The 12632-nt window shown below is 50.2% G+C and overlaps 2 protein-coding genes across 2 annotated transcripts; one reads left to right on the top strand and one right to left on the bottom strand.

The window, feature by feature from the left end:
* Positions 1 to 255: 255 nt before the first annotated feature.
* On the bottom strand, positions 256 to 7517 carry LOC34618405. Its single transcript, XM_022731736.2, has 8 exons — positions 7318 to 7517; positions 3420 to 3584; positions 3222 to 3340; positions 2812 to 2996; positions 1759 to 2515; positions 1258 to 1434; positions 482 to 1072; positions 256 to 344 (listed from the first exon to the last, which is right to left on the bottom strand). The coding sequence occupies exons 1-8, from the start codon at positions 7515 to 7517 to the stop codon at positions 256 to 258; spliced, it is 2283 nt and encodes a 760-aa protein (XP_022588843.2).
* Positions 7518 to 10702: 3185 nt separating this feature from the next.
* Positions 10703 to 12632, top strand: LOC34618407. The gene is made up of 4 exons (XM_022731738.2): positions 10703 to 10857; positions 11100 to 11956; positions 12244 to 12335; positions 12540 to 12632. The coding sequence occupies exons 1-4, from the start codon at positions 10703 to 10705 to the stop codon at positions 12630 to 12632; spliced, it is 1197 nt and encodes a 398-aa protein (XP_022588845.2).

The raw sequence follows: 12632 nt of genomic DNA, 5'->3' as shown, positions 1-12632 counted from the left end.
CCGCGGGGGCGTTACAACACCAAAATTCATTTGAGGGAATACCCCTTGATCTGCTGGCTGCGCAAACCCTCCAGCCGCTGCCGAGCGTCTCCGGGAGTTCGCCTCTGTTAGAGGGGTTGTAAAAGGCTGTCACGAAGCTTTTCACTATAGGAGCAAAGGTCAAAACATAAATTAGGAATTCAGCGTTGTACAGATATTGTGGACAGCACCAGTGTCTTTTTCTGTGCGATGGGCTGCAATGTATATGCGATACCCTCACATCCTTAAGGGCTTGCGCCGTGCCTTCATAGCGGCGTCGGCTCGTTGGGCTGCAAGGGGCAGCCCCTTCCTCTCTGCCCTCTGCCCTGTTAGCAGAAACACACACATGGCGCTCCGCAGCTAAACAGGTGATTCTTCTTGAACCCCCCAGGGTACTTTCTTGGCTAGGGCTAGTCTACTGGTCATTGTGAAATAGAGCCAGAGATAGATGAAGAATATTTACCCTGGAGAAATTGTGATGGGGGGCCTCCTGGCTGTGGCTCATGAAGGGCCTCCTCTCCGTACGCTTCGGCCTCTCCAGAGTAATCCCCCTCCGGCTGCGCTGCTTCTTCCTGCCTGCCTAACATCTCTGCCTGTGCCTTTTGCTGCTGCCTTTCCCACTCGGCTGCCGCCGCTGCTTCTGCCGCCGCTGCTCGTGCTGCCGCTGTTTGTGCTGCCGCTGTTTGCGCTGCCGCTGTTTGTGCTGCCGCTACAGCGGCTTCTGCAGCGGCTTGCCGTCGTTCCTCTCGCTGCTGTCGCAGCCGCAGTACCTCTTGGGAGGGCTTGAGGAAAGCAGGTGCTTTGCTCTGTCTCCATCCGGCTAACTGGTTGGCTGGCAGCTGCCGTTCGGCCTGTAAACTGTGTATAAGGTCAGCCTGAGAGGCCCCTGCATACGAGCTATCGATGCACAGGGAGTCTCCCCTAAGCAACTGCTCCTTACGGGGACACGGGAGAGCTTCCGGCCTTATCTTAGGCCTCCCTAGGCAGAGACGTGCCGAAAGAGGCCAGTGGTCCGATAACTCCTCCCCATACCGCTGGGCCACGATATCCATTCCTTGAAAGCAACACGAAGGCAGGCAGTATAAGCAGCAGCTACTACAGCTGACGCAGCTCCAGCAAACATATCAATTGCACGGAAAGGCCCAACACGGCATCTTGATTAGAACAAGGATACATTTACATGTATTCGTTCATTTTACCGCCAACAAAAAAGCAAACTAGAGTTCGGCTCTGTCCTACCCAAACAACTAATCTTATCAAAGGAAATAACGAGGCCCCCGTCTTTGAGGATTGGAATGTCCAGCTCTTCGAAGTCCGGTCCCACAACTTCCTCAGGAGGGAATCGATCCACCAGAGAAAGAACTTCGTCCGGCTTGAGGTACAGACTGTCTACTGCAAACATGTAGTCTACCCGCCCTGAGTACGGAGAGACGGGGATGCACACGCAGATATAGAGCAACATCTGTGACAGAGAAACCCCCTGCACCCATGCAAAAGTTGCTGCACCAGCTTTCCCGAAGTCAAGTTCTCTGCAGCTGAAGAGGCCGGCGTACAGCATGATGGGAAGGGAAAACCCCGATAAGTTACACACAAGATATCGCGACGCACAAAAAAAAGGAATGCCCCAATATAATGTGTTCCTTGACAAAGAGCACACGCATGTGTTGTTGCGAATGGAGCAAGTATTCTCAGACCTTACATTTCCAGAGTGACACAGCCGTGTATTAAGTCCCTTCTTACCCTGAAATGGCCAGGGGAAGAGACTGTTGCCAGTAAACTGTATTGATCCGTCTTTCCGCTTTATCTCCTGCCTCCCCTCTTGTGACACATGCGTGTACTGCGCTGCGTAATTCGGGTTGTTCTCCTTGATGAATAAATCTCTCAACTCAGCGCAGCCCCCCAGTGTACACAGCTTTCGGTAGTCCTTTGGACATTTTATGGGGTCTAGGTTAAAATCCCCCAAGAGTAGCACCGCCGTATCTGCGACCAAAGACGGCGGTGCGTTCGGGCCCCCGCTAGCCCCCGCCGTGCCCGCTAGCTGCCTGGCTAGCCAGTGCAGATACTGTTTCCAGACGACCTCCTTGCAGAACCTGCTGAGCTCGTCCAGGTTGTGGGAACGGGGCTTTTGCCCCAAGACACTGAAGTGAGTCCCGATTAAGACGAGTCGCTTGCCACGGAAAACGTTGGAGACATCGAGCTCTACCACCGTTACATTTTGATTAGAGAACGGAACTCGGGAATCTGAACCAAACAGCTGGCGTTCCGTCCTTAGAAGGCTGCACTTGGACAGGCGCCAAGCAAACCACAAACCCCCGGTCTTTCTGGTGTACAACCGGACGGGATCGATCAACTCCCCCAACCACGGGATGCCGCTGCCCGATTGCGTGTCCGGGAGAATGTTGTGCGTGGGTAGCACTGTGGAGTTAAGGCCCACAAGATTCGTGCCCCACACTTCTTGCAGACACACCACGTCGAACTGTGCAGCCAGACGGCCAATCTAGAGACATAGACGCACAGTCGAAGGGTAGAACCCATGGAGGAGACATTCACCAGTCGGAATCATAAGCAAAGAACTGAAGGGGCCAGAAGATAATCATTGTAAAGCACGCGCATGCCTTGATTTAATTAAACGATGCAGACACTGAGTGTCTAAAGGAAAACAGAGGGACAAAGAAGCCACAGGAGTCCTCAAAATGCACATGGAGGCTCGGACAGAAAGTACATTTTCTTGGAGAACTTCTAATTTAACAGACTTATCGCAGTGTTCCGTGATGGAAAGAATTAAACACGTACTTGCTCGGCTCTAGCTTGAGGCCTCTTGCAGCTCCAAAAAGGGGCCCATAAATATGGATTCCAAGAGATAATAGGGGGTATAAGGTAAGCGTTCAAACACAACACCGAGATGTGTGGACCATACATCTCGTCCAAGGCTGCTTGAGCTCCTGGGCCGGAGGGTGGGGGCGGCCTTCCGTGAGTAGCTGCGGCAAGAGAGAGCGGTAAAGAATACAAGGGGAAAATCAATACAATGAGAAGAGAGATTCAGGTAAAGCCAGACCGATCATTTGAAGTTGTTTAAACGTCGTTTAAGGGGAATAGGCACAAGAGGAATGAAGACAGATGCTCCGCAGAGCAGAAAGGGGCACGGGGAAACATGGAAGCATCCTCTCCCTTCCACAACATAGAATGTTCGATGAGAAACTCACGGTAATAGGAAGGGCGCGATGAGCCTTCTGAAGAGGCACTGCTGCTTTTGCTGCTGCTTCCATCGCTGCTGAGGCTGCTGGTGCGGCTGATGCTGCTGCGATGATTGGGAACTGTGCGGCTAAGCCTGGGGCTTGAGGTTGAACTTAATGAGGGAGAAGCGCGAGCAGAAGATGACAAGAGTAAAGAGGAGGACGAACGGGCACCCCGAGCGGGCATAGGAGACGAAGGGACCATAGAGCTGCGCCTTTGCCCCTGCATTGTCAATTGTTGGAACGTGTTCGCTGTGGGAAGGCGGGGAGACAGGCTTACGAGAAACACTAGAACCAGAGACCGCCAGGGAGTCCCATATACCCCGGGCCTTGCTGAACCACAATGCAAGAAATTTTGGGGTGGAAAAAAACTCCTAGGACATTTGATAAGAAGGTTTGTAATAAAATATCGATGCTATATTGTCTAAAATGGACAGTTAGATGAAGTGTGACTTTTTGATCTGGCGCGCCGTTTCGGTCTCAAGAAAGTTGGGGTGCGGATGCGAATAGAGAATGGCGAAATACATGAATGAGCCACCAATTAAGCTTAGGTGGCATTTAAACAATAAAAAAAACAAATTAAATAGATTCGAGCAGCGACTTTGGTTCGTAGGGCTTCGATTCAAAAGCAAACCTCCCATGGGCCTTCCGCCTGCCAGTGGACCGCAGACAAAGCATCATACTCTCCCCTGTCCAGCGAAGGGGCCCAATCCTCTGTTCTGGAAACTTGTTTTCTGACTAAGAGTATTTCCGCATTTTTGATGTTGTAAGATCTACGTTTTCGTCGGTTCTGTTCTACGCACTGGTACTTCCCCCTTTTCAGTGTATGTGTATGGTCAGGCACTTACCCCCTTACCACGCACGCATACAATCACGCAGACAAAACACATACATCGAATCAGTCATTTTGATCAAATAAGATAAAGCAAAGACGCTCTGTATGTATGTGTATCTGAAGGAACGCATAGCTTCCTCTGCAACCCACTGATACCCGCCTTGCGCGACTACCGGAAAGCTGCCGCTGCTGGTTGAGGAGGTGAAAGTGCACTAAGAGTCCAAGCTTAATTTGTGTGCGATCAAGAATTGTTCAAGAGCTGTCTCTCAAGAGTGTAGTGTGAAGTCAAGTGTCTCCCAGCGGAGACCTTTTATGAAGCGCGATAGCTTTCCCTGCCTGCGCCTGCGCCGCACACAGTACCCGATAACGGCAAAAGTACAGCTAGGAGGTGCATATTGACAGCCTCTAAGCACTTCGAGCAATCAAACGTATCTGCACATATTATCTAGTGCACACGTACACAACATTGCGCCTTATGTAGACAGCTAAAATATCAACTTTAAAGCCTACTGGTGCGCCAGAACGTTTGCAAGTGTACCGTAACCCGAAACATCCCTTTTAAAACACAATTCCTCGCGGTTCGTGCTTATATATAATCTATAAGTAGGACAGCGGCAGGGTTTCGAACTTATCCCCACCCTCCTAGCAGGAAGAAAAGCGGAGCGGGCCCAGTGAGGGAAGCAGATGCGTGCATCCATTGCTAAAACGGAAATCGGCTGGACTAAGAACGCAGAAGACCGCTGCAACACGACGGCGGTGGCACAATGGCTCGCTGCAGTCGGACTGCCGGTGTGTGGGAGGCACCCGCTATAAGAAAACAGTGAGATGTGTAGAGGAACTAACAAATATACTTGTTAAGCAAAGCCGTCGCGCTTCATAGAGTAGACTCAGCGTGCAAATGCAGCCGATGCATCCAGTATAGCCTATTGCAAAACCCCAAAAGAGGCATAAGACAGATTGTCAAAACAACATATCGTAGAGTAGTTGTGCATAAATCTAGGTGTAGAAAATATCTCAACGATAACAGGCAGCTTTTCAAGGAATTGTATTGGGTGAAAGTATTAGATTAAAACAGTACGTGCTCTAGGGAAGACCAGTTACCAAGGAACGCAAGGCATGCCGTCCATGGCAACTACCTGCGTGAACCAAACAGAAACGAAATAAAATTATCCCGCAATCAGCGGCGCCAGCAACAGCTCCTCGGTCAACCACCAATGTTGGCATTCCCCAACCCTTTTCATTAAGAAATTCCGTAGAGCATGTCCTCGGCACACATCAGTCCTACAATTCAACACTCTTGCAGTGTCCTGTAGATTCTCCGCTTCCACACGCGGTTGACGTGCCCTCGCAGCAAGGTCCGCGGACAATTCGGAGAATTAGGAAGCTTTAAAAGGAGCCAGAACTTAGCAGTTCTGTAGCACCTTCAATTTTTATGAAAATTGGCACTGTGAGGCAGATGGTTAGTTTGCGAAATGAAGATAATTGGTCCCAGAAACCTGGCATAAAGAGCCCTCGTCTGGTTGCCCCCTGGCGCTTCTTGTGCAGCTTGACGACTCACCAAAGATAAAATTTTCATGCTCGGAACATACTACCAGCCGCCGCTTAATATAATTCTGTGCTTGTATCTCTTGTGGTTTGCGCACTCACTCGCATGGACCAACCAGCTTTCCTCTAAATTCCTCCGGTGCTAAGAGAGCCTGTTGTCTCCAGATCACTAGGTCCAGGCGTGTATCAAAGAGAGACTCCTTAATGTCGGCCAAGAATGCCGGAGAGCAGCGGTTAGGCGAGTCTGCTATTGCATTATAAACCACTTGGCACAGGGAAGAATGTCAAGCCACGGAAATGGATGCTTGTAAGCATGGAGTCGCATTTCTTGCAGACGGGTACCGTCGGTCCGCCTTGTCTGTCCATCTGCCTCAGGGTGGTCGCAGTGCTAATGCATGATCAATGTGTATCGGCGTTACAGAAGCAGTCCAGAATGCACTTGAGTACTTCGGGTTTCTCGTCTTAGCAGTATACCTGGAGAATCGATGACGATTTCAGATATTACTGATGAATAATTGGGCAGCACTCTGAGCCACGACACAGCTGGAGCAAGGAATGAAGTAGGCCTCTACTGTGTCTCTTTTCAACGACGCAGATGCTATCCTAATCCTTGATCCCAGGCAGTCCAACAATAAAGCTCATAGTAAGGTAGGTTCAAGCCCTTTCAATAGCCTGAAGGCTAGGCAAAAAGCTGAGTTTGCAACAAGTGTGCTGCTGCAGTTGCCGACAATTTGGGCGTGAAAGTGGACACTTCTCTGCCGCTGGACACATCTACATGCCAAGAAATAGCGTGCTGGCTTTTCCACTGTAATATGCGTCCCACCTTGGCCCGAAAGAATATGATCATGCGCTTTATGCAAAACGGCGCTGCTGAGCCAAGCTGGAACGTACAGGTCCTTCTCAAAACAGCAGTGCTTTACTCTTTTGCCATTCTGGGGTTTTGCAATCGTATTGGATGCATGGGTGCTTTGAAGGTATAAGGCGTACGCCATGCCGATACAAACCATGAATTGTCCTAGATGACAGCCGGTGCGCCGCACAACAGCGAATAGCTGGAGCTTCGCGAGAGCAGCCCCAGCAACTATGTTGGTGCCGACCACGTTGGCGATGCCCTGGACATCCTTCGTTGTAAAGGCACATTGCGAGAAAGACCTAAGCAAGCGGAAAAGTATAGGGATATCGACCTCCTAAAAAATCGACCTAGGCATATTGGAGACTGATGGCCGGTCTGAGCAGGAAACCAAAGTCAGTTCAAATAGTGCTGGTATGCTTTGATGTCCTGCCGCAGTGCACAGAGCTCGTTTCCCACAGTAGATAATGCTCCCCTACTTTGTGGAGCAACAAGAATAACGACAAAACTCTAATGTGGAGGGTGGAAATTTCTTTTCTGTGTGTTGGGAGGAAAAGTAATCAGCACTACGTCACTAGCCTTAGTTGTGAAAAAGAAACGACACTAACAATTGGAATCTGTGTGTATCGGAGGAGTTTAAACGTAGCCGACATGCATCCTTTGATGTGGCACCAGCTTCCTCTGTCTAGGTAACAGATTGAGACGCTTAAAATGTATTAGTTAAAGTAGCTCCCAACAGAAACATTCAGAAATTAAATGTTCGCACCAATATGCAAGTCCCTGCACTTTTTCAACCTCCTTGGTGTGCTAAAAGGTAAAGGCCACGCCTTTATTGCCTCAATCTTGCCGAATCTGGCTCAATCACTTTAGCCAAAAATAGGATTCCAGACAGACAATTATTCTTATAAAAGCCAAACACTTGCTTGCCTGCACATATCACTGATGCTCCGGCAACAGCTGGTCCGCGCGGTAAGTGCTGTATGTATTCTTGAATGTTTTGGCTACGGACTAGGGCGTTGTCGATGTAGACAGCCATTCGCTTCTCCCTGATAAACTCCTAAAGCTTTGGGCTGACTTGAGTTTGGAGCCCAGGCGGGGCATTAACAACTTCAACGGCCAGCTGTTACTTCGAGTTTGCGAGCGCAAGTGTGGCACGCCGTTTTGTGCCAGTCGTGAGGGTGATTGGGGATTGTAACAAAGCGTCTATGAAGTCAGATGCCGAGTCACCTATCGATCCATGTAGTCTATACAAGTATTTTTTTCAGCATGCGGCATCGAAAATTTCTGCGCAATAAGCTTCTCCTTGGACTCGAAGCTAACACACACGTACCACCTACCAGCATATTTCGATTTAATCACCGGGTAGTGCCAAACCACTCTGGTCAGTTCCCGCACATAAATTTATCCAAAAGGTCTCCGCCTGCTTCCCAATTTCCCCTTTCCGCTGTCAGCACCTTCAACACTGCACGGTATATTTCGAGGCTGATCCAAGGACTGGCTCCATGCAGTGCGGCCATACGGCCAGGAAGTGTCCACCTTACAGGCAGCTCGCCAGTACTTTGCAGTCACGGATTCTTCAGTGAGAATCGCGTACTTCTAATGTTCCTTGGGAAATGTGCTTGACTGCAAGAAGCTCCAGAGGGCAACCAAGCAAAGACGTTTACTCCAGGTTTTTAGGAGCAATCGTCTTCGTTTCACGAACTAATGTTCTGTCGCACATGATCAATTTTTGTGAAGTTGAAAGCGTAACGGACCCGCCAAGTTCTGATTCTTTTTAAAGCTTCCTAGTTCCCCGGATTGTCCGCGGACCTTGCTGCGAGGGCACGTCAACCGCGTGTGGAAGCGGAGAATCTACAGGACACTGCAAGAGTTTTGATTTGTAGGACTGATGTGTGCCGAGGACACGCTCTACGGAATTTCTTAATGAAAAGGGTTGGGGAATGCCAACATTGGTGGTTGACCGAGGAGCTGTTGCTGGCGCCGCTGATTGCGGGATAATTTTATTTCGTTTCTGTTTGGTTCACGCAGGTAGTTGCCATGGACGGCATGCCTTGCGTTCCTTGGTAACTGGTCTTCCCTAGAGCACGTACTGTTTTAATCTAATACTTTCACCCAATACAATTCCTTGAAAAGCTGCCTGTTATCATTGAGATATTTTCTACACCTAGATTTATGCACAACTACTCTACGATATGTTGTTTTGACAATCTTTCTTATGCCTCTTTTGGGGTTTTCAAATCGACTGTATTGCACGCATCGGCTGTGCTTGCACTTAGAGATTTCTCTATGAGAAGCGGATTCACCACGGACTTAGTTTAGTCTTAAGTTCCTTCATGCATGTGGTTTCCGTTTTCTCGCAGCGAGAGGCTGGCGCATTTCAGGTATCCGACGGAAGCACGGATTCGCGCCACCGCTGTCGTGTTGATGTGGTCCCTCAATTGTTTCCGACTATTGTATGTGTCGTTATAGCCATCAATTAAGCTCAGGAGCTGCTTCACAGATCTGCTTCCTTTACTCGCACTGTCTCTCGCTTGTGCTTGCCTGGAAGGGGGATAAGTGGAGAACTCTGCCGCTCTCAAACATGTAGGCGATCTCGACGCACAGGCACAGAACACCAAAACGTCTGCTTTGAACTGCTTGGGGAAAGATGTAGGTAGCTGAACTACGCATGAACACGATCTACTGCAGTAGTGGTACTCTACTGAGAACTGCTAAATTTTGACAAATTGGTTTGCCTGCTTGTGTAATGAGTTTGCCACAGCAGAGTATTCTCACCTCAGTAGAAGAGTACGCAATGCTGTGCGCATGTATGCTTGCTGCTATGCTCAAGTAGCTTGGAATGCTCGGAGTGCCAAGAGGCGGCCACTCTGCAAACACTAGCTGTCCTTCTCCCCTCACGTCGGGAACTCTGAGAGGCGAGGGCAGGGGAATGCCCGAGTCCTATAAGAGACAATCAATAACATTATATTCACCTCCCACTGAGTCAGGAGTTAAATGCCTCCCTACAGATGGCATTGGTGAAGCGTTACAAGACTGCTGTTCCTGTGGATTGCCCCGTCACACATCCCTCCTCTAGCAGTGATGAATGAGTGCACCGATGCTACAGAATGTGCGTATGCTGCTAAGTGGGGCATGGACTGTGGCTCATGGACACTCAAAGCCAAGAAATCGACGGGGTGCAGGAGCCAGCTTGAGATGATATTCTTCTCTTTTGCGGGTAAGAACTCAAGAGAGACTTGGTCCTTCATTCTGTTCAAGTTGATGCTTCATGCACTAAAGCGACACTGGCGGGAGGCAAGGTTGCCCCTTCTCTGCGTGTGCGATTGATTCCACTGCCGTGAGGCGTGGTCGCTGCCAGCCTGAGTTCTGCGCCTTCTCGCTTCGAATTCAGTCTCACTGGAGCACATAGAGGTACCAGTTAGCATGTATGACCAACAGGGCAGCACAGCATGTGCAGGAAGCAAACGATGAACAGTCTTTAAATGGAGACACCGGAAAAGACCACTGCGCTAAAGGTGTGGGGCCCCCAGCTGGCTGCATGCGCTTTCAGGGCCCTAGTTGAGCACCCTTCCAAAAGCCTATATGCTGTGATATCTCGCTCGGATCTTTATCCTTTTTCAGGGCTTGTTTTGCTTCAAGATGCTGAAGGCATCAGAGGCCCTATGGGAAGACGGGAACAGTAGAAGGAGCCCAAGGCATTCAATGGTCATCGGTCCCCCTGTCTTTGCAACTTTGCGCAAATCCCCAAGAACAGGTAAGCTTCACCCTTATCATGAACCTCACCTGCCTCTTCAGTGCCCCTCAATATTCCCTCCTTCGCCTAGACGTAGACGGCAGCGAATGGGCCCTACTGCGAACTGCCAGGGGAATCCAGTCCGCGTATTATCTCAGTGCCCCTATATAATATCCTTCTCTTGTTTCTCCTTGCATCCCCCTTGGCTTGCCAGCGCTGGGCTCTCCCCTGTGCGCCATTTCTTGAGCTTTGCTCGCAGTAAGCCTGTGTTTTTCCATGTGTGGTGCTTCCCCATCTCTTGGCTTGCCTTGGAAACGTTGAACCTCCGCCGTATCCGGCTATTTGAGGTTCGAGCAGCGAATTTTCCACACATCTTGTGGTCGTCTGCATGACATTGCATCCGCCGGTGCAGGTCCCAAGTAAAGTTCACTAGCAGATCTAGAGGAGACGAACACGGCAGCAGTTGCGGCAGCAGCAGGAGGCGCAAGATGGAGACTGATTTGTTGCAGCAGCTACATGACGGACTGAGTCAGTCCAACAACCGCAGGGGCCGTCAGGGCGGCTTGGGGGGCGTAGCTGGGCAAAAGGATACACAGAACTCGCATTGTTTTTTCAATGAAGACGGTGACCTACACAAGCCCAAGTATAATCCTGTCACCACCCTTTTCCCTTCTGCCCTCCTTGATTTTGGCCTGCTTCATCTTGTTAATCTTCTGTTTATGCCGCGATTGCTGTCGCTGGTACTTCGTTCTGTCCGTGTTTTGCCGTTCCTGCTTGTCGTCAACTTCCCTGACGGCTAAGTATCTTGTACTTCTATCTGAGCCCCTTACTTTCTCCATTCCCCTACATCTGAAGGCGGTTCTTTCTAAACTGCGCCTTTCCAAGGTGCACCGGATTATCCTGCGTCCTAGTGCTGCCCTGGTTAAATACAGCCGTAGCCACCATGTACCATCGACGCTCTCTAACGCGCGAGGAAGCAAAGGTCTTTGTGCAGTGCTGTTTGCCATTTTGCCGGTTCTCTGTAGCGGACTCTACGCGAACTTTGTCAAAGGCGCCACGCTCGGCGCATGTAAAGGCAAGTCGTTCTGCTATTGCTGCTGCTTGCGTCCTTGTTGCCTGCCCGGTGTCGCGTGTCGGAGTGTGGGGTGCGGGACATGTCACCAGAGAGCATTGGGAGAAGCGAAAAGAGGGAAGAAGAATCGCAGTCTTCCCTGTGTCGTGTTTATGCTTGTTCCTCCTATTTGCAGACAAAACGTGCACTATCATTAAAGCAAAAAGCAAGATCCCGCAAGACGATTCGGAGGAGGAAGCGCCTCCAGCATCAGCAGGTGGATCGGCTCGCAGGACGAAGGCGAAAGGCGCATGTGTTGAAGTCGATGCATCAGGGTGTACAGACACTGAATCGGTAGAGACGGAGGCCTTATCCAAAAAGCGCAAGAAAAGAAGGCAACCGGACGGATCGTGCAGCAATGACGATTCCTCCGCTGCTGATCCAGCTGCGCTTGCCTGCGTTTCAGAGGCTCTTGCATGCGGAGGTTCCCTCCTGCGGATAACTATGCGGGGAGGACGGCAGTCCCTAAGAGAGCATCTGAAGGCTGTTCTTCCTCGCTGCTGCCTTTTTCACGTTGTCGGCGGTTGCGGTGCAGTAGATGTGCTACTGCAGCGAGGCACAGATAGGGGCACTCTTCGACAAAAACGTCTCCACGTAACCCATATCCATGGAACCTGCAATTTACGAGACGGTAAGAGGCCTTCTTGCTGCAACCAAGCTTGATGGGCAGTTACCATCTTGGGCAATCCTCTCTGTGCCAAGTAACGGTGGCTCTAGGCCTTTCCTCTTTAACCTGCTTATTTGGCTTCTTCTGTTGGTCTTGCAAAAGTGAGGATCGGATTCTGATGGCGATTACTAGCTTCGTATGAAGTTGAATGTCTTCTGTTGACTCTGCAGTGCGGGGGCTTCCATGCAGCATGCCCACAGCCACCGATTGTGTCTTTCTTGTGCGAAATGCATGTTGTCTGTTCTCTGCAGCTGACGCCAACTGGCCGTCCCTTACCGGCCTCTTTCAGCCTAAGGAAACAACCAAAGAGCTCAAAGAGCAATACATTAATGCGACATTCGGGGTAATACATGCAACCGTGACTTTCACATAGCTAGCTGGGCGTTCCACTACTTCAGCTGGGAATCCAATCGGAATAGCCCTTTTAGCCAATAGCAAATTGATGTTTTGTATGAATGCCATATGCATATATGTCCGGCGTTAAGTGCTTCCTTTTGACAGTTTGTGTATGCACGCTTTCCGGTGGGTGGTGGTCAAACTTCTGCAGGTTGACGACTTCGTTGCTGGAGGCCGGGACGTTTGCGAGATTTGGGGCTTTGCCATAGACAAGCGTGGCGCATGCATCGCTCCGAGTTCCTGA

Source organism: Cyclospora cayetanensis, unplaced genomic scaffold (genome assembly GCF_002999335.1).
Source record: "Cyclospora cayetanensis isolate NF1_C8 unplaced genomic scaffold, CcayRef3 CcayRef3_contig_7, whole genome shotgun sequence".
In the NCBI taxonomy this organism is placed as follows: Eukaryota; Apicomplexa; class Conoidasida; order Eucoccidiorida; family Eimeriidae; genus Cyclospora; species Cyclospora cayetanensis.
This window is presented reverse-complemented; position numbering and strand designations above follow the sequence as displayed.